Raw genomic sequence first — 21385 nt, 5'->3', positions numbered from 1 at the left:
GTCGTGACTGAGGCACACACAGAGCAAACCTGAACAAGGCTTAAAAGTATTTCCTCTCCCTTTATCCACCCTCACTTCTTTTTCTTTTAACCCTCAACCAAGGATATGTTTATTGACTTTAGAGAGAGGAGGGGAAAAAGAGACACACAGAGAAACATCAATGTGAGAGGAAAACATTGATTGGTTGCTTCCTGCATACACCAAGACCCAGGAATGCACCTGCAACTTAGGTGTGTACCCTGACTAGGAATCGAACCCACAACCTTTCAAGGTACAGGGTGATGGTCCGCCTACCTGAGCGATCCAGCCAGGACAATCTATTTCTACTTCTTCACTCCATCCCACTACTCCTTCCTTATCTCTGTGTCTGAGGAGTGGTACTAAGACATTTTGGTGATCATGGTGGCACTCATCTGTAAAAACAGGGGACATGGTACTAATGGAATAAATTGAATGATTCTTAATAAATCTGATAGCCATGAGTGATTTGACTTTTATCCCAGATGTACCTCGGAAAGGCAGACACGGACAGTGTGCCTGCTAGCATCCCAGAAGGGATGTGAGCTACAGCATGACCCTGACAACTCTCAACATCATTTTCTTCTTCATCATTATCATCAAAAAATGTGGTTTAGTGGAAGGAGTAGTAAAGGTGGCATTAACCTGCTCTATGTAAATGACTTTTGGTGAGTTCCTTACTTCTCTAAGTCTCAGTTTCCCCAAGTTCTAAATGAAGGGTCAGAGGAGGTAACCTCTAAGATCCTGGCCAGCGTTGGAACCCTGTGATTCTGTGATGTCAAGATACAGTCCATACATACTCACTAAGCACCTGCTATGCAAGGCACTGAGGATATAGGACAAAATCAGACAAATTTCGTTTCTGTTCTTTCAGAGTTAAGTCTTCAGAAAAAGAGAGGCAATGAGCCTGTAACTTCAGGGGTAATGGTGAAGCTGTGCGCCATAAAGAAAGAAAGAGTTACAATTCACTGAAGAACTACCAGTTAAAACAGACGCCCCTGGCACAGACACATCCTAAAGGAAGGGAAGAAAGTAACAGCTACTGAAGTCCTTCCAGGCCTTTCTATTGGACTGTAATTGCACAACAGTAGTTGATCCTCACAACCACTCTAGGAGATAATATAGGGATTGCTACTATTTTTTTCAGAAAGGGGAACTGAGACCTAGAGTTAAATTACCTGGGTAAGGTCACCCAGTGGTAGAGCTGGAATTGGAATCCAAACGATTTCATGTTTCCCCCTGTGCCGGTTGCCTCCAAAGGATATAACCCCAGGGAATGAAGGCTGCTGTAAGGAATCAACGCACATAGAAGATAAATCAGTGAGGTCTAGAAGCTGGGGGTATATCTCGAATTCAAGCATATTTGGAGAAGTGGATTCATTCATTCAAATATTTATTGAATGGCCAGATGCACAGTTGACCAATGGAGACTTGAATATAAACACACATGTGTGGTTTTCTTAAAATGCCAAAGAGTAGATTTTCATTATATTCTGGCAATTTAGGCTTCAAATTCTTTTTAAAAATACTTAAAGATATGTGTTACTGAGGCAAAGAGGTAGAGGAAAGGATTTGTAAATTGTTAGAAGAATAAGGAAAAGAATACATCTGAAAGGCAATTTCCCTCCTGCCTGTGAGATGCTCTTAATTTCCTTGACTTCTCAATGAATTTACCACATTATGTTCAGAAACCTATCAAAATTGATTATTTGAAAGGGATCCCACCTTTGGGTACTCTATCAACTGAACAGGGGAAATATGCAACTTTTTAAAAAAAATTGTTACAAATTATGATAGAAGAGTCCAAATATGGGAGGTGCGATCCATCTGTAGATGGATGGTGCGATCCATCTGTAGATTTATATGAAATGTAAAGTTCAGTTCAGGATGCTGGAGGAGGTCATGGGTATGGCTATGATTTTGCCTGTTTTCCGAGGCTTGTGCCTGAGAAGGCTGAAGAAGAGGCTCTCTAAGGAGGCGGAAACCACAAAGGAGGGTCACTGATCTCCACCAACGAAGAGAGCGAGAAGTGGGGCCGTAAAAAAGGTGTGACTAAAAAGAAGCAGAATGTAAATAACCCTAAACTTTAGGCCTAGTTCTAGCTCAATCCACACAGCCACAGAAATGTCTGGTATCACCTTTAATAATTTTCTAACAAAAATGGACTTCGCTTCTGTTTCAGGGTTTAAAACCATCCTAATTGGTAAATTGACATTTTTTAATGAGCTTTCAAAGATTTGATAAAAGCAATTTGATTATTTGAAAGAGGCCTTAGCCTAGGACTGTCTGAGAGAGAAAGTCAATCAGATGTCATTTCACACATCTACTGGACCACATGTCAGTCCTCAGATAAGGAGCTGGCAGGTCCACTATTTCCTGCCGTTACTTCAGTACCCCCTCCTGCCACACCCCTGAGAATCAGGGTATACTGGTTATTCTGCACCTGCCCGGGTCCATTCCCACTGGGTTCCAGCTCTGCCTGCCTGCCTACCTCCTTGTTCTCTCTCCAGAGGCTGACCTGTGCAGACTGCAGCATCTGGGCTCCCTTGCTGAGCCTGAGAGGAGAAGGGAGAGGTGGGCAGTCTGCTCTGTTGTCTCTCTGACTCAGCTCTGCCTCTTGGGCAAACCTGTAACCTCTCCAAGACTGCAGCTCTTCTCCACACCTCTGTCCTCTCCCTGGGTTAGTGTAACAAGCTTTCTTTGCTCCCTGGGCCTCAGGGGTGTTAGGACTTTGTCCCATTTGCCTCTCCATTCCTTCCTGCCTTAACCTTGCCCACTCTTCTGCAAACTATCCATTTGTTCTTTTTCTTCTTTCTCTTCATTTGAGCCCTCTGAAGTAATTCTCTTTCCTGCTGGGCCACTGACTAACTGATTGACTGTGTCAATGACAACTCCTCTTTCGCAATCCATGGCTTTTTCCATTTCCTTTCTGGTGGGGAAACCCTTTCCAAAAGTGCCTGCTGTAACCAGCTGTTTCAATTCACAAATTATTTTAATTTTATGTGAGGGAACAATGGAGAAAAGACTACGCCAAAAAAATAATTAGCAAACTATTAGAACTAAATCTTAAACTCCACAATTCAGCTTCATTTGGTTTGAATCATTGCATAATATTTCCCAGTTCCCCCATTTCAGCTGCAGACAGGCTGGAGAGGGCAACCTTTATTCGGAGCTTGTGGGTCACTCTACCATGTTCTGCCAACGTAACCAGAAATGGTTTGGGGGCCCATTATACTTGTCTTGGTCCCTGAGGAGACAGGGCTTTCTGAGCTTGGACCCCAGCTCCCCTCTTAGGACAGAAATCTAGCCTGTAAACCCTCTTGCTTGGATTTTAACGTTTTAGTTTCTCAGGCATCAGACAATGGGAATATTGTGTACTATTTTACCTTTGCCTAAAATTAGTACATCCCAACTAGAATAAATAAGTGCCCCAGACATTCTCCAGGTTGCACAGGTAGCCTGATAACATGCTTTCATCGAAACAGATACAGACATGCGAAAGGCTTCCACAGGGGATGTGGTCGCTGCGAGCTGTTAAAATGAAAAACAAAGGAAGAACAAATTAAGAAAGGAATGTTCTCATGCTTGTTTTTTTTAGGTGTGTGTAATGATAATAATACATAAAGTGAATAACAAGGAAGTTAGGGAAATCATACACAACATCTGAATCTATTGTCAAGACCACATTAGTCACTTCCTAGACTTGGTATTGGAGAGACCTCACCAGGTCTAGACATGGAAATTCAAGATCCAGCCAACCTAATGGGATCTTTTGTTTTCCTTTTCTCTTCTCTTCCTTTATTTCTCTCTTTCCGTCTCTTCATAAACATTTTATCCCCTCCATGTAACTTAAGAAATAAAATACTGTCCACATAATTGAAACCTATATATCCTTCTTCAATCTCATTCCCTTCTTCTGCCTTCAAATGGCCCAGTTTCTCAGATTCTCATTTGTTTCTTTATACTTTTTAATATGTGTGTATCTGTACACAATGTTGTTACCTAGTATTATTTTGCATGTTTTTGAATGCAATATAAATATTGTATTATTTCTGTTCTGCAGCTGGCTTTTCCCCTCAACATTATATTTAAAAGATCCATTCATAATTGGAGATCTTCATTTCTGAAATCTAGCAAATCGCTCTCCAAAATTAACACATGATTTTCCCTCACTTGGCTCACTCTTTACAGATTCAAATCTATTTTCTTCCATGTATTTTCAGTATCTACTTGCTATTTGCTAATCACGATGATAGGTGGTGAGGATACAAAAACAAATAAGACATTATCCCTGTTCTCAACTTGTTCACAGTGGTTTCAGAGAGTCAGGAGTGTAAATTAAAATGGTAATAACGTGTTCCATGTGCTCTAATGAGGTGTGTGCAAAGTGCTATGTGAGCACAGAGGATGTGCAAGTGAGTCAGAGACTAAGGAAAGTATTCATTGGTGTTGGAGGGGAGAAAGGCAGCATGAGTCTCTGGGAACATGGGTGCAAAGTCAGGGTGGGCAAGATAATGGCATATTTGGGTTGGGGAGGGGAGAAAGGGTGGCTGAACTAATTAGAGCAGAGGCAATAGAGGTTGACCCTAAAGAGATAGTTTGGGTTGGATTATACAAGGGGAGCCTTGTAAGTCATGCAGAGAAATTATATGTGGTCATGTAGTCAATAGAAAACCAATGGAGTTTTGAAGCAGAATAGTAGTGTAATAAGGATTTTTAAAAAATTTGGTACTCAAGACTAGACTTGGAAGAAAGAGAGTCTGGTGAGTAGAGGCAATTATGATAATCCAGACACAAAACACCATTATCCTGAACTTAATTGTGTATTGGGAACGAGGTGGAAGAATTATCTTGGCAAATATCTCAGCGGTAGAGGGTAAGTTCTATGTGGCACTGCTTTAGGAAGGACCACCACAGTCTAACCTGGCTGGAGGGAGTGGGGAACGCATTGTGTGCAGAGAATTTAAAGACAAGAGTAAAGTTTACTAAACCTCGGCCTGCATTTCATTATCACCCCATGGCAGCAGTTCTAAACAATGTCAGTGACGAAATTCTCCTCCCTGAAAAATCATTTGTTTTCTGAGTTCTAAGCAATTTTTGTGGTTACTGTTGAGTTTTAATACTATATCAAATATGTAAGTTTCAAATGATCACATTCTGATTACTTAAACTTTAATAAGCATTGTATTCTACACAGAAACTAGTTCAATGAACTTCTAGTCCTACTGTCCTCCAACAGAGATAGAGGTATTCGGTTAGGAAGTAAATTTGTAACAGCTCAGAACTGCCTAAGATTATTTCTGACTTAAAGCTCTACCATTTGAAAACCATAGACTTGGAATAAGCAATGATGGCACCATATGTGAGTACGTAAATTTTGTCATTCTGTGTGCACACTATTCTCTGGTTTCGGTAGGGTTCACTCTTTTGGAAGTATTTTCCAAAACTATATTAATGCAAAATGCATTAATAAACTTTTAATCTATTATGTTTCCTTTTATGTTCTATAATATTTATCACGAACTGGGATATAACATAAGGACAAGATAGATTGGGAGGAAACATAGTAAGGTCAATGTAGGACACATTCAATTCCATGTGCCTATAACAGTAGAGATGGACTTGTCTACATAACAAACACCGTGAATAAGAGTGTGGCATAAAAGAGCAAGACCAAGGATAGTGGAGAGGTTTGGGAGTCTCCCAGAGTATAGGTGGAGCATGAAACTGTGGGGAAAGTCAACAGCACAAAGTGTGCACCCAAAATGTATATAGAAAAAAAAGGGACATGGAGGTTATTTTGGAGAACACCAAAAGGGACAACAGTGGAAAATGAACAATCCTCTCTTCCTCCTCCCACAACTCCCCCCAGGAAAAAAAATACTGAGAAAGATAAGCAGGAGAAAAAAAAACCTAAAGGGAGACTTGTCCTAAAAAACAAGAGAAGGGAGAATTTTATGAAAGGACTTTCAATAATGTTAAGGACTGGAATGATGACAGGCAGTGTTAGAAAAGCCAAGCCACAAAGACATCAGCCAACAGTTTGCCAGGGCAGTTTCAGTGGCATGGTGGAGGCAGAAGCCAGACAATAGACAGAGGTGCAGATTGGCGTGGAGGGAGCACCACCAATGCTCAAGAGGCTTGGCTGGGCAAGAAAGAAGGAAAACAGAGGGCAGGCAGAGCTGAGGAAAGGTGTTCTTAGAACCTGAGCCCAGGGGACAAAGTCAAAGCTCATCCAACACATGATCCAGCACCTAATTGTACTCTGCCTCTTCTCACCCCTGTGGGTGTAAAGAGATGGATGGGTCTGGGTCTACAGACCACAGATGCATATGTCCCAGGGCACAGAGAGGGTTAGTCTTTCCTGAAATGAGAAGCACTGCCTTGTCTGAGATGGTCAGAGGACGTTAGAATGAGTCAAGGTGAATTTTGAGAAGAGAGTAGTGTGAGATCTTACATCCAATGGCCTTTATTGTCTCACTAAAAGAGGAAGCAAGATTATCTCCTGAGAATAGGTGGGTGCAGTAGAGGTCTGGGATGCATTTCTCCTTTCCTACTAATGCACAATAACATCTCTTCAGTGATGCATAAACCCTGAGGGAGATCATAAGGAGACAAAGACTGATCCTGACCCTCACTTTTGGCTTTGCATCCTGGGTGATCCAGGATGAGGGTAGCACTGAAGTGCATGGGGGTGCTGCAAGACAGAAGCAGGTGCATCCGCTAAAGGAAATGAATGCAATACCCCAACCAGAGAAGCCACCCAAGGAAGCACCGCTTCCCTGGGCACACCCAAGAGAAGCCATTGTCAATGGACGTACAATTAAACCTCCCAACTTCTTTTAAAATGGAAAGGTAATTTAAGCAGGTATTTACAAGAATATGGACCATTTAATGGTCATGAGCAAATTAGAATGTTTATGAGAGCACTTAGTGCCTAGTGTCTGTCAATAAATATTAGCTGTTATTATTCATCAAAACCCAGAGGAAGATGACAGAGATGTCCGTCACCTCACAACATTGGTTCCTGCTCCAAGTGGTTAGAGTCACATCAAAACCCCCTGAATGCCCGTGGCCCTGAAGCCGCAGCTCTTCCTTTCTTGGAAATGTGTCCAGGGCATTTGCACTGGTAAGTGAAATTAAACTGAGTCACTTTTCAGATATAAAAAAAAAAAATCTGGCAAAGGTTATGTTGTGTAACCATAGCTTGGAAGGCGAGAAGTGAAAAGAACAAGCCAGTTACGGGAGGTGATGTGAGCAGGACCCGAAGCACAAAGCCAGATGTTCTCGGGAGATTTTCTTTTCTTTCTTTCTTTTTTTTTTAGGAAAATAGGCACCACTAAAGCCTCATTATGTTATATAAGTGGCAGTCATTACAATAAGTGAGCAAGTTTAGTGTTTTAAGTAACTTTTCAAGGAGAAAGTTTTAAAATTTTTCATCAGAATTCATGAGCATACTCACCCTAATTCAATATTTCATAAGGAAAGTCTTTATGGCTTTCTGGCTCTAAACTTTCTGTTTGATCCTTTTAGTTATACAACTAAAGAGCTATTTGTTAGCAAGTGTGCTAAGTACTTCATCACAGTCTGAGTCTGTTGGTATCCATAGTCCAAATGATGGTATCCAAATAATCATTTGGATTGGGCGCAGGGTGTGAGTGAGAGCAGTTGAGGTCTTTGAGTGAAACACTGCTTTTCATGCCTGAGGGAATATGCACAAGGCCCATTAAAAGTGCTGAATGATGTTCATATAAATACCACATAAATGCTACATAAATGCCATGATAAATATGTCTCCACTTTTCAAAGTTAAGGGACCTAGCTTCACTGTCAAGACAGCTCTATACTCTTCAGAATTCCCTAGGACGTGAATTGTTCTCTGTTTCATTTGGTGGTTAAATTGAGAGCTGGAGTGTTTTTGCAAGATAGCTCAAGGCCTGGCCGACACAAGTGGGAAGCAATAAGCCCGAAGGAAGCCCCAAGAACCAACTAGGAGGAACTAGCACCGTAGTCTGCATCTAGCTGATGCCCTAGCTTCACTCTGCCAGTCCTAAGAACAAATACCTTTGAACTAGATAAACCTCTGAGAAATGTTGAAACTGCTTTCCCAATAAAACTATGGTGAAATCGCTGTCAAACTCCAAAATTTGACTTCGCCTATTGAAATGTGGGGAATTTCAATTTCACAAACAAGAGCTTAAAGAGACCCAGAGGGAGGCTACATGGGAAATTCCCTTGATGTCCAAGTAAAATTAATCAAGAAGCCAACTTTTTGCTAACTAGAGCATGTTGTGTAATACATGTAACTTATTTTGGCGCTTTGAGAACAGCTTTATATGTGAACAATCAGAGCTTGTTAAGTCCTACTTCAAAAAAAATATAGAGCCAAACCTATCAATAGATTAATTCAGGACTGTTTTCCATCCCACTCTATCTCCTATTTTTATAAACACAGAAAAAATGGTCTGTGAGATGCCTACCCATGTAATAAATGCATATATTCTCAGAAGTCACTCCTCTCCAGCAAAGGCTAAAGTGATATTTTTGAGATTAAATTGAACTACAGACCCCTACTGGAAGATTCCCTAATGCTACCTAATTCTTGTGTCTGCCCACCTTTAAGCAGATGGAAGTCAATATTATGTAGGACCCATGGACTCTGAGTAAAGACGCAAAGCTTTAGCTCCTAACTGAACATAATATTTATATTAAGGTGACTAAATTTTAAGCTGACTCACTTAATAAAACAAAAGTTGGAATTCACTAAAACTAGAGCCAAAATCATTGTTGCCTGGGAACAAGGGGAAGTGGATTCCTCATACACAAACAAAAACCTAAGCTTGAGAACGAAAGCTCCTTGAATGTGTGTTGTTAAATTTGAAGAATACTAATTTGGAAAGTAAAAATAACTCAGACACAATTGAATGAATTCGGAGAATTTTGTTTTTTTCAATGCTTTCCACATTGAGCCTCAGTAAATTAAAGCAAAAGTTGATGAATAAAAATTCTAGAAGTCTAATTCAGAAAGCAAAGTGAGTCAATATTTATAAAATGTTTGTAGATCCTTGGTTGAAAACACAATGCAAATATCTATTCTAATTATAGGTCAAATCCTATTAGAATGGGTGCTATAGCATGTACTCTTTGCAATGGAATTTCATTTTAATTCATTTTTGTCCTCTGAAGGTGGAGGTTAGGGTCTGGTTCTCTGGGACATAAGTGCCTATTTAGAGATCTCCAAATGTGTCTCACACCCTCAGAGGACAACTTCAGACTCCTCCTAAATGCAGTCAAATTTTGCCACTGTCAGTTATTGGCTAGTTTGTTTTAATGAATGATTGGGGACCGTAGATTTCTAGAGAATGCTATTAGAACACTCAAGTTATTTAATCAATCAGGCTTTCTTTTAAGGAGATTTTTTAAAAACTATATTTTATTGATTATGCTATTACAGTTGTCCCATTCCCCCTCCCCCTTTATTACTCTCTACCCTGCACACCCCCTCCCACCCACATTTCCCCCCTTTAGTTCATGTCCACGGGTCATGCATATAAGTTCTTTGGCTTCTGCACTTCTATACTATCCTTAACTTCCCCTGTCTATTTTCTACCTACCATTTATGCTACCTATTCTCTGTACCTTCCCCTTCCCCCCCTGCTCTCTCCCAGCTACTCCCCCACTAATAACCTTCCATGTGATCTCCATTTGTGTGATTCTGTTCCCGTTCTAGTTGTTTGCTTAGTTTGTTTTTGTTTTTGTTTCTAGGTTCGGTTGTTAATAGCTGTGAGTTTGTTGTCATTTTACTGTTCATATTTTTTATCTGTTTTTTTCTTAGATAAGTCCTTTAACATTTCATATAATAAGGGCTTGGTGATGATGAACTCCTTTAACTTAACCTTATCTGGGAAGCACTTTATCTGCCCTTTCATTCTAAATGAAAGCTTTGCTGGATAAGGCAATCTTGGATGTAGGTCTTTGCCTTTCAGGACTTCAAATACTTCTTTCCAGCCCCTTCTTGCCTGCAAAGTTTCTTTGGAGAAATCAGCCGATAGTCTAATGGCAACTCCTTTGTAGGCAATTTTCTCCTTTTCTCTTGCTGCATTTAAGATTCTGTCATTATCTTTCATCTTGGCTAATGTAATTATGATGTGCCTTGGTGTGTTCCTCCTTGGGTCCAACTTCTTTGGGACTCTCTGAGCTTCCTGGATTTCCTGGAAGTCTATTTCCTTTGCCAGATTCGGGAAGTTCTCCATTGTTTTTTCAAATAAGTTTTCAATTTCTTGTTCTTCCTCTTCTCCTCCTGGCACCCCTACAATTCAGATGTTGGAACGTTTAAAGATGTCCTGGAGATTCGTAAGCCTCTCCTTTTTTTTGAATTTTTGTTTCTTCATTCTGTTCTGGTTGAATGTTTCTTTCTTCCTTCTGCTCCAAACCATTGATTTGAGTCCTAGTTTCCTTTCCATCACTATTGGTTCCCTGTAGATTTTTCTTTACTTCACATAATGCAATCTTCATTGCTGCCTGGGTCTTTTTTATGCTGTTGAAGTATGCAGTGAAGTCCTAGAGCATCCTAATAACCAGTGTTTTAGACTGTACATCTGATAGGTTGGCTATCTCTTTGTCACTTAGTTGTATTTTTTCTGGAGGTTTGAACTGTTTTTTCGTTTGGGCCTTTTTTTTTTTTTTTTTTGGTCTGGTCGTGCCTATAGTAGGGGCAGAGCCTTAGGTGTTCACCGGGGCAGGACAACCCACATTGCTGCATTGTGGCAATGTATGTGGGGGTGGGGTCCAAGAGGGAACACTGCCGCTTGCTCCTCCCTCTGCTGGTTTTCAGTCACTACCCCCAAGCAAAATGGACGCTTCTCGTGCTGATTCCCCAGGTGGGTAGTCTTTGTACCTTCTAGAACCCTGTGGGTCTCTTCAACGAACTCTCCAGTGAGGCTGGGAGTTTCTCATGCTGCCGCCTCAACCCTACAGGTGTTTTCAGTCAGAGGCTTTGAGACTTTATTTCTTGGTACTGAAACCCTGGGTTGCATGGTCTATCTCACTCCCCAGTTGTTCCTCTCGGTTTATCTGCACTCTAATTGGGACCACCCAGTCTGCCAGCAACTGCCTCGCCAGGTCTGCCAGCTGCCACCTTGCCCACCTGGTCCTCTAGCCCCTGCCTTGCCTCGAGTCCTCTCCGTCCTGCTGCCTATCTCTGCCCCTCCTACAGGTCTGAATGAATGTTTCTTCTTTAACTCCTTGGTTGTTGGACTTCCATATAGTTCAATTTTTTCTGTCAATTCTGGTTGTTTGTTCTTAATTTAGTGTTTTTCTTTTGGTTGTGTGGGGAGGCAGAGTGTATCTACCTATGCCTCCATCTTGTCTAGAAGTTCTCAATCAGGCTTTTTGGCAGAAATTCTTAAGCTCTCAGAAATTTATGCAAAATTAAAAGTAATGACTTTGTGTCCATGCAAGAGTAATGGCTTGTGGCCAGTTAAATAACTCCTTCATGACAACATTTAGAAAACACAGAGGTTTTTGTGAAAGTTTTCCATGTAAATTGGTATTACATAGTTTGGTACTTGATTTATTGAATTACTCCAACTGCCTTTTAGAGTTTGCTACACCTAAAGGGTGCATACTGTACTACAAAAGAGCATGAATTAAAAGGAATCAAGCAAAAAAGAAAAATTAGAGAGAGAGAAAGAATGCATGGACACGAACAACAGTGTACTGATTGCAGGGAGGAGAGGAGTGGGTAGAGGGAAAAGAGGGTATAGGGAAGGTAAATTGTAATGGAAAAGATACAATAAAAATTTAAAATCTAAAAAATGAAGATACGAAAATGTTCAATACAATGACAGTATTATTGGTTTCAGTCTATTTGGTTTAAGTCCACTATTGGTTTAAGTCTATTACTTGAAGAAGGGGACTTCTTCAAATGAGGACAAAAATGATCAATCAGCTACATAAATGCTATTCTCTTTGTTAAAAAACAATCTTACTTCATTATAATTATATCTTATAAAATAATTAATATTATGACTGCATGATAGACCCCTGGAAATAATGCCTGCTGCAATGAAATGAAAATATATGTGCAATGAACATATATTGTCACTCAGTTCCTTTAAATATAGTGGCACATGGGCATACTACACTAATTTACTCTTGAATTTTCATTTAGTTCTAATTTCTGTAAATACAAAATTGGTCAAGTACAAATACATTGATTTTTACTCCAAGCCAGACATGACATGAATCATAACCAAGTAAGCAAATGGCAATTTTCATTCTTATTCTTCAAAAGTAGAAGTAAATATTTTTGATCGATCCCATCTTAGTGTTGGAGCAGAAGGGAAGCTGTAATGATAAGGTTGCTTAATAATGGACAACCATAAGAGGTCTATGAAATGACTTAGTGGCAAGTAATTAATTGGTCAAAGTAACAGTTTGGCTGAAATAGTTTAAAAAGTAAATATTTCAACTCAGTGGTTTTCATATATTAATAACTTTATACATATTTTAAGCATGTATCTATTTTTTAAGTTTTCTGGGGCTTATAAAGGGGAAATTTTATATTTTTTATCCATTTCAGCCTGCTTTGGACTGTAGCATCTAAAAACTGATTGTAAGACTTTTTCTCTTGCTCACATACAAAGGAGGGTATATATGTATATACCTTCCTTGTTAAGTAAATTCTGGAGACTATTCCAAAATAAGCAGACACTATTTTCTTTGTGGGAAAAATAGTCAGCTTTCACGGGCCTCTAAAAATACAGGTGTTAAAATTACTTAGCAAAGACATTGTTAACTAGGATCAAAGCTAAAAAGTTCTCTGCTATTATTCCTGAAAATATCTACCTTTTAAATAACAAAGGTCAGTTTTACCAGTTCTTACAGAATTTCAAGAAGAGATTCGGTAAAAATTAAAGAACTTTCTGGCGGGGGAAATGATGGCATTTCTAAAAAAAAACACAAAAACTTAAACTTAAACAGGTCTTCCTAGAGAATACTCAAACGTCTTCAACTACTTAACAGTTTACCACTCCAAGGAACACGCTAGAATTGTACAGCACAAGGTTATGGGGATTCAGAGAGTGGGTTTTCCCAAAATGACACTTTGGCATGGAAATTCTTTTGAGCTGAAGGCAATCAAGATACTGCAAGCTCATAACCACATTTTACCTTTTCATTAAAGGATTTAAATTAAGAACCTTGCCCCTAATAAGAGTTATCAGCAGAAAACTTTTCCTGGCCTATCTATAGGGCAGGGCAAACTTCTAATTGCTGAACATCTGCTCATCCTTTTGTCCTACCTATGGCCTTCCTTCCCTGTTAGGCCCCAGGGCTCTCACCTCATTCCTTAGCTCAGAATATCATTATTACTCCATTTCTCTCTGTCTCTGAACCTCTCATGCATGTGAGGTCTCTGACTTTCTTCTGTATACGGGGTTCCTATATGTATGAATGCAATTAAATGTGGTTATTTTCTCTTGTTGATCCATCTCATGTCATTTGATTATTAGATAAGCCAAAAGAACCTGGATGTGTAGAGAAAAGTTTCTTCCTTCCCCACAAGGTCCAAGGTATCTAAGTGTGATGGGCTCTAGTTTTGGTACCAGAAGCTTCCCGTGACTAGGGTTTCCATTAGTCTATGTGGTGCCTTTATGTGAATTTAAAAATGGTGACCTACCTTTGGATAGATGAGTTAGAAAATATGGGACTTTCAGGTGTACAAAACCCAGCAGGAAACGAGTTGGCCAGGTTCCCACCCCTCTACCTCACCCTCTTGGCAGAGGTTGTGTGCTTCACACAACCTTATTCCCGTCTCCCTTTTTCTTCCCATCTAATACAGTGTAAGAGACTGGAGCCATGTCATCCTTCACACAAGGTCAGAGCCTTAGACTGGGGAGTGGATAAGTGGATAATGTCAGATTATGAGAGTGAAGTCTCCTCCTTAACTAGACATAACATGAAGATTTCATCTTGCACACAGTCCAGTCTACGCAGTGGCTGCCTGAACTGTGTTGAGAAAGACTGGAGACCAAATCCAGCACAAGCAGTGAGCAGTGTGTGGATTAGCTGTATAAAACATTGGTTTCCAACAGTGCATATGCTTCTGATTTCCTGTCCTGATCCAAACCATTCAAATAGCTGGCATTCAGTGAGTAATTAACATATACAAGTCACTGTGACTGTTGCTTTGAGTCAGTTCTTCCAAATATGGTCACACACTGGAATCTCTGAGGTACTTTTGAAAATACAGATCCTTTGGCCATGACCAATGTGGCTCAATTGGTTGGGCATTGTTCTGCAAAGAGAAATGTCATTGGTTCAATGTCAAGTCCCTCCCGGGACTCAAGCCTGGGATCCTGGATGGGTTCAGTCTCTCATTGCAGTGTGTATGAGAGGCAAACGATCAATGTTTCTCTCACTCCAGTGTTTACCTTCTTTTTATCTCTCCCTTTCCCTCTCTCTAAAAACAAATAAATAAATAAAATCTTTTAATAGGTACAAATCCTTTGATTCAGAACTTTGAGTTAGTTTGCATGTTGGAAAGCTTACATCTCTCCCTCTGAGAGCACTGGTGGTACTGGAGTCACGGGTTCACCACGCCTGCATCTGCACACATTTGTAGCTATTGCATTCCTTATGATTTGCTGGGCTCTGTCTTCTATTGTCATGCTCTAGCACTGACGTATTGAGTTATGATGCAAAACCAAACAATTTTCCCTTGCTTTACATGGTATTTTTGTACTTGGAAAATGTACTGCATGTGGAAGGCTTGCAAAAACTTTTGTGTGTTTAATATGAAAAATAAACTTAGGTTGTGGGTTCATAGACACAGACTTTTACACGAAAGAAGTATCCTGTCAGGCATTCCCAAATATTGCAGGATGAAGGATAATTCCTTATTGTGTGGGACCCTCAAACATGGCACCATGCCCAGCATACCCTCCTTAGGACAAGCCAAAGTGTCCCACATTCTTCCAGAATGTTCCCTAGGGCCTATAGAAAACAAAAAGATCCTGTTTAATTTTCTGTAAACTAACACTATTCTAAAATACAAAATTTACCAATTATTTTGTTTCTTTTCATCTATTTCTTTAATGTTGTGACAAATTTATTATTTTTTTAAAAAAATGAGTCTTGGCTTAGCCAGGGCCTCCAGGATATAAGGGATTAGCCACTGTCATAGTCAAAATGATGCATTTATTCAAGGTGAGTTTTAATTTTCTTTGTCTTCTTCAGAAGAAAAAGCCACAGGAATGTCTAAAAGACTGGAAGTATCACTTTAAAACAGCTTTACAAACCCTTGATTCCTTGAGCCACAGGAATTGGTGATCCTCACTGTAGTTGGTGGTAAAAGTAGATCTCATGGACTGCTCCCAGGCATCACCACCACACTCCCTGACATCACCAGTACACTTTTCTCCTGCCAATACACCTCCGGTCTCTGCCCCATTCATTGGAACTCATAGACCAAACACCAGAATGGTGCTTACAGAAGGTGGGGGTGGAGGAAATGGACAGAGCTTGGTCAAAGTGTACAAGCTTCCAGTCATAAGATTAAAACGTTCTGGGAATCTAATGTACAGCACTGTGGTTAAAGTTAACAATACTGTATTAATTACGTAACAGTTGCTAACAGAGTAAATGTTAAATGTTCTCAAAACAAAAAGAAATGGAGATTATGTGACATGGAAGCAATGCTAGCCAAAGCTGTGATGGTAATCATTTTGCAATATGGGTATCAAATTAACACATTGTACACCTTAAATTTACAGAATTTTATATGTCAATTACATCTCGATAAAGCTGGGGCAGAAGAATTAATTAAAATGTTAAACTTTAATATAATATTTATTGTATTGAAAAATAGTGATTCTTTGGCTTTAACATCAGAATGACTGGACCAGAGGCTCCCCAGATGCCTGTAATTTAGTCATTTAGAGAACTCAAAACTGCCGACTGAGATGGCTAATACAAAGCTCCTCACTACTTTCATTCATTTCTCTTATAATTACAACTCTCTTAATGTCAAACTGCAAGAAGAAGCATAGTTTACATCATCAAATTAGTTTTATGTTTTATGACCAGGATATATTTTTAAATAAAGTAAAGAAGTTTAAGATATATGTGTGTGTGTGTGTATGTATGTGTGTATATATATATATATATATATATACACACACACACACACATATTCAGAAAAATAATACATATGAATAATATATACATACTGCATAACAATGAAAACCTGTATTTTTATATTTTGCAACAAAAGTCAAAAATGTGAAATCAGATGGTCTAAATTAAGTGCTTCCAGCTACAACTTTAGCACCTTTCCCCCTCTTCTCTAGTGGAAATTAAGAAAAAGGCTTACTATCACCCACAGACTCTCCATATAAATTATGTATGAGTTTGTTCTCACTCTGCCTTGCCATTATCTCACTTAGTAAAATGGCATTTCTTTGTCTTTTCTTTATAAGTTAATGTCATCATACTCTATTAAACTTCTCCAAGTGGAATACTTTAGATTTTAGTTCTCGGATCCAAACTGGTGGTATTTTTATACTGTGAATGGTGTCCAGTGAAGTTTTTTTTCCTTTACAGAGGAAAAAAGTAAGAGGAAATGGGTTTGCATAGCAGTCAGAGGGCCTTCAGCCAGATATAATGAAAATTTCCTGGTAGCCAAGACAGTATACAAACTACAACAGGTTGACTGGGGTGTGGGAAGGGGATGTGAAATCTCCTACTTTGTAAGTTTGAGGAAACAACCCAGATTCTTATCTGTCTGGAATTCTTTAGATGTAAATCTGTCTAGTGGGTAGGGAGTAGACTTCCAAGACTATAAGGCCATTTCTGCCTTATATCATCAAGACATTCCAAAGAAACATAAAATACATATCTACAAACTAATCGCATAAACCAGGAACAACTTCACAAAGTCTCAGCCGGAGCACTAGTGACATTTGGGGAGGGCGATTCATGGTTGTGCAGGCCGAGGGGTGCATTGAAAGGTGGTTTAACACTGTCACAACCCACTCAGCACCTCTGGGTCTGATTACCTCTTCACTAGAATGAAGGAAGGCAGTGTGTTCCTCTCGGAGTTAAGAGGATAAATGGAATGTATGAACAGCACCCACACAGGACCCGCCCTCTAAAATTTTAGGATCTGAAAAGATAAAAATTTTTAAGAGCACGACGTAAGAGACACAGGTCTAAGCTGTTACACCATAGCCAGTCATTTCTGAAACAAATTTTTATAGGGAGCATGATGCTGTTCCTCACCCCAATTAGTTGTGGTTTTATTTCCTTGTTTGTTTCATTTTGTTTTGTTTTGAAAGAAAACACTAACATTTCTTCTCTTTTACCGTTACCCGAAGTCTTCTTATTTCCCCTTACAATGATGGGATACTGTTGAAGTTCCTTCTGTTTTCTTGCAGGGTGAAAGAAGAAATGAAAATATTTATAACAGAGAAAATTGACTATACATTATCTGTCACTGAATGTTAGTGTATATATTTTTGTGTGTTTTGTAAAGAAAGGTTTGGATAGTTTCCTAAGCGTCCTCCCTTATTCCTCTCAGAAACTATTGACCAAAAGTGACCTTTTCAATAAGCAAAATGCTTCTGCTGTGTCTGTTTCAGAGCTGTGGTGCTGGATTCTTTCTCACCCACTCAGGAGAGTGTTCACCCTGTGACTGTAACGGGAATTCCAACGAGTGCGTGGACGGCTCTGGACTCTGTGTGGTAAGTCCTGCCACTTATCACGTCTCACATATTTCATTGTCCCTTTGCATCTTGGGTGGGAATAGAATATTACTCCTGGATATGGGAGCTACCGAAGAACAAAGCATTGATCAGGCTCTTTTTTGTACTTTTCGCATTTTCNATAAGCAAAATGCTTCTGCTGTGTCTGTTTCAGAGCTGTGGTGCTGGATTCTTTCTCACCCACTCAGGAGAGTGTTCACCCTGTGACTGTAACGGGAATTCCAACGAGTGCGTGGACGGCTCTGGACTCTGCGTGGTAAGTCCTGCCACTTATCACGTCTCACGTATTTCATTGTCCCTTTGCATCTTGGGCAGGAATAGAATATTACTCCTGGATATGGGAGCTACCGAAGAACAAAGCATTGATCAGGCTCTTTTTTGTACTTTTCGCATTTTCCTGTAAAACACCTCATATAAACTGCTTGTGATTGTAAGTGGCCACCAAGACGTGGGACCGAATGTGCGCTGTGCTCCTGGGGCAACTGCCTCACCGCCCACTGCAGCTGGCTTCCTGCGGTGGGCCAGTGAGTGACTGAAAACACCACTCCTAGGAGGAAATCACCATCCAGATTCCTCTGTAATAGTATAGTTTGCCATATGTTTGGCCTCACTCCACATAAACTGGCAGAATAAAACAGTTGTTACATAGTCCATTTTACAACTTATAAAGTAGTCAGCTCTATAGATCAAAATTTTAAAAAATTAGGTTTGAGCCAAATTACAAATAAAAATGAAAGTTTTGGCCTTGTGGTATTTGCAATTCTTTGATCCAGCCCCCAGAAGACTTCTTTTTTCTTAACTGAAGTGAATTCTCCAATAGACTATTCTTCAGTGAGCTATAATGGAGACTTAGAAGCCTTTTAGCAAAAAACTACTTGCTATGTATTTCCCATTTTCCCTGAATGGACTGGTATATAAAATGGAAATTGAAAATTTTACCAGACTTAGCTTCTGTAGAAGTCACGGGAAGCGTTTTTAAAGACTTGCGCCCTGAGATCGTATTTTCCTTTGTGAGCGAGGCTACACAGCAGGGCAATTAGGTCCCTCAAGTTCCTATGAGGCAAGAGGCTTTCCAAAACACCAAGAGGATTTTTACATAAAATGTAACAATAATTAATTAAATATACCTATGTATCTCAACATTAACATAATTTCTCTGTTAAGCAGATAATTTTGATTATAAGTGGCCTCCAAGGTGTGTACACGAAGGTGTTATTTTACCCACGATTTACATTAAGATGTAAATGAAAACATTTTCATTTATTTTAAAGCTAGCAGTTGCCATTTTTCTAGGGGCAGAGAGAATAAAGTGGCAAACACTCACCATCACTCTCTGTGTGGTGTTTGTCTAGTCCTGGCGTTTCTGATTTCCCCCTCCCCCATCTCCTTAAATAACCGTTACATCCAGGATGTCCTCTGCAGCAGTGTAGGCACCTGCAGCTGCCCAAACCGACCCCTTTCTAGTGCTTCCATCTCCGGTTTCCTGTTATTTTAATCCTAGTGACATTTGAAAAGAAAATCCCATGGATGCACTTGAACTATTAATGTACAGCGCTGATAGTTTGACTAATTAAAGGCTCTTTGTTATCTGGTTTATTAAAATATAAGTCAGTAGGGACTGGCAAGTCCATTGTCAGGCAGTCAATAAGATAGAAGACAAATAAATGAAAAGGAAATAAGTTTCTCCTGCCAGTTCTTTTGGAGAGCTATGATAGAGCCACTCTTAACTGACAATGCCGTTGACAGAATAGGAGCTATCAAGGTTTTTCTGCAACTGGACATGACCTTCTGAAGGGGACAGTTATCACATGTTTCCTTCACAGCACCTGGGCATATGGAGTCCTAATAAAATTTGGGGATGGGTTAGGGTATAAACACGTTCATGCACACTCAAGGAAGTTGCCAAACTTCCTGCAATTTGTTGCAAGACAGACCATTTTCAAAAACGATAAAGAGAAAGAATAACTATCCTGTTCATCCTAATGGTTACTCCTGCACCCTGCCCTACCTGGAGGCAAATACTTTTTCTTAGTAGTTAAAGTGAAAAATACTTTTTCTTGTGCTCAATGTAGAAAAAAATACAAACAAAACAACAACAACACAGATATATACTGTACATAAAATTCAAAGGGAAAAATCTTATCGCCCAGAGCTGGAATATTAATATATTCTTATTAATTTAATTTAGAAGGACTAAAAACGTAATTTGTGTTTAAGCACAAGGAGGGAGCAAAGGAGGGTTGCCAACATAGAAAAACTATGGTTTGAAATTTTTTTTCTTTTATCGATTCTAGAGAGGAGGGAAGGGAGGGAGAAAGAGAAGGAGAGAAATATCAATCGGTTGCCTCCTGCACACACCCCAACTGAGGACCAGGCCCGCAACCCAGGCATGTGCCCTGAGGGGTGATGGCCATTGGACCAGTGACCAACCGACTGAGACACATCAGCCAGGGTTAGAAAGAACATGTTGCCATTTAGTTGGCAAATACATTGTCCATGATACCCATTTCCTTTCGCATCCCTATTCCTCCGTCTGGTCGAGCTGGGCCCCTTTCTCAGTTCCTGCTCTATAGCCCCTGCTCATTCTCAGTTCTCAGGGACCCAAATAAGCACCAGCTCCATGTGGACACTTCCTTGCAGCTCACTGGGCTCCAGAGTTTCAGTCAGTTGTTGCAGTTCACCTGGCCTGACTCATGTCTTCCATCTTACACAAGCAACTGAAATTGAAAGGCCTTCTTTTATTTCATTTTATTTTGCTTTTATTTTAAAGGCTAATAATGCCCTGTCCTCCTTCAAAGGTTTCTAATTCTTCCATTCCAATGTCCAATGTCAATTTGACCCTAAATTTTACAGACTGATTTTAAGGAGCTCAGCCATTTGACAACAAAACTTGTAGTTAAGCTATGCTATCATTTTGAACATAGGAAAAAAGCTTAGAGATTTTTTCAGAAAAGGAATGATAACTTTTCAAATGCAGAAAAGTGGCTAAGTGAAAATGGCTTAGCTAATGAAATCCAACTTGCATTGGGTGTCTCTCCAAAAGGCCACCTTTTATCTTATCAGAACTAGAACATGTTGGACTGAGTCTGGTAGGCAGGGCCCCCAAAGCCAGACAACTCTAGTGGGTATGGCAGACTCCCTAGGAAAGCTTCCAAAAGGCCAAAGGAATTAGGAAACAGACTGATGGCTTGGGGGTAGGAGTGCCCAATCCAGACTCCTTTCCCTGATGTGTCTTCCTCACTAGCAGTGGAGACACCTCTCAAAAACAGAGCGCGATCAAGTCACCTGCCTTTCTAAAATTCTTCAGGAACTTCTATTCCAGCCCCAAGCTCAGAAGGTCCTGAGCTTCTCACTACCACCTGAACTCACCCTGTGCTCTCACACTCTGTGTTGAAACTTGTTCCCCTGTCCTCTGCCTTGGAGTCCTTCCTCAACCTTCAAGGCCTAATTCAAATGTCACCACCTTTATTAACCTTTTCCAAGTTCTCAGGAAAAGCTAGAACCTCTCCCTCCTCTTTGTCCCACAGCAAGAAAGTACTTAATGCACACCTCTGTCAGAGCTCAGACGCTATATTACTCTTCGCTGTCTGTTTCCTTCACCA

The 21385-nt window shown here is 40.0% G+C and overlaps 1 protein-coding gene across 2 annotated transcripts in view; it reads left to right on the top strand.

The window, feature by feature from the left end:
• Window positions 1–21385, top strand: part of LAMA4 (laminin subunit alpha 4) — a 139627-nt gene that overhangs the window by 20217 nt on the left and 98025 nt on the right. For both annotated transcript variants that reach the window (XM_037065074.1, XM_037065073.1), the window contains exon 3: window positions 17661–17762. In XM_037065074.1, coding sequence (XP_036920969.1) covers window positions 17661–17762 — 102 coding nt within the window. The remainder of the gene's footprint in view (window positions 1–17660; window positions 17763–21385) is intronic.

This window comes from Sturnira hondurensis, unplaced genomic scaffold, assembly GCF_014824575.4.
Source record: "Sturnira hondurensis isolate 20B ecotype Veracruz unplaced genomic scaffold, ASM1482457v3 Scaffold0015596, whole genome shotgun sequence".
In the NCBI taxonomy this organism is placed as follows: domain Eukaryota; kingdom Metazoa; phylum Chordata; class Mammalia; order Chiroptera; family Phyllostomidae; genus Sturnira; species Sturnira hondurensis.
The sequence above is the reverse complement of the archived record's forward strand: the minus strand, read 5'-3'. Positions and strand labels throughout refer to the sequence as shown.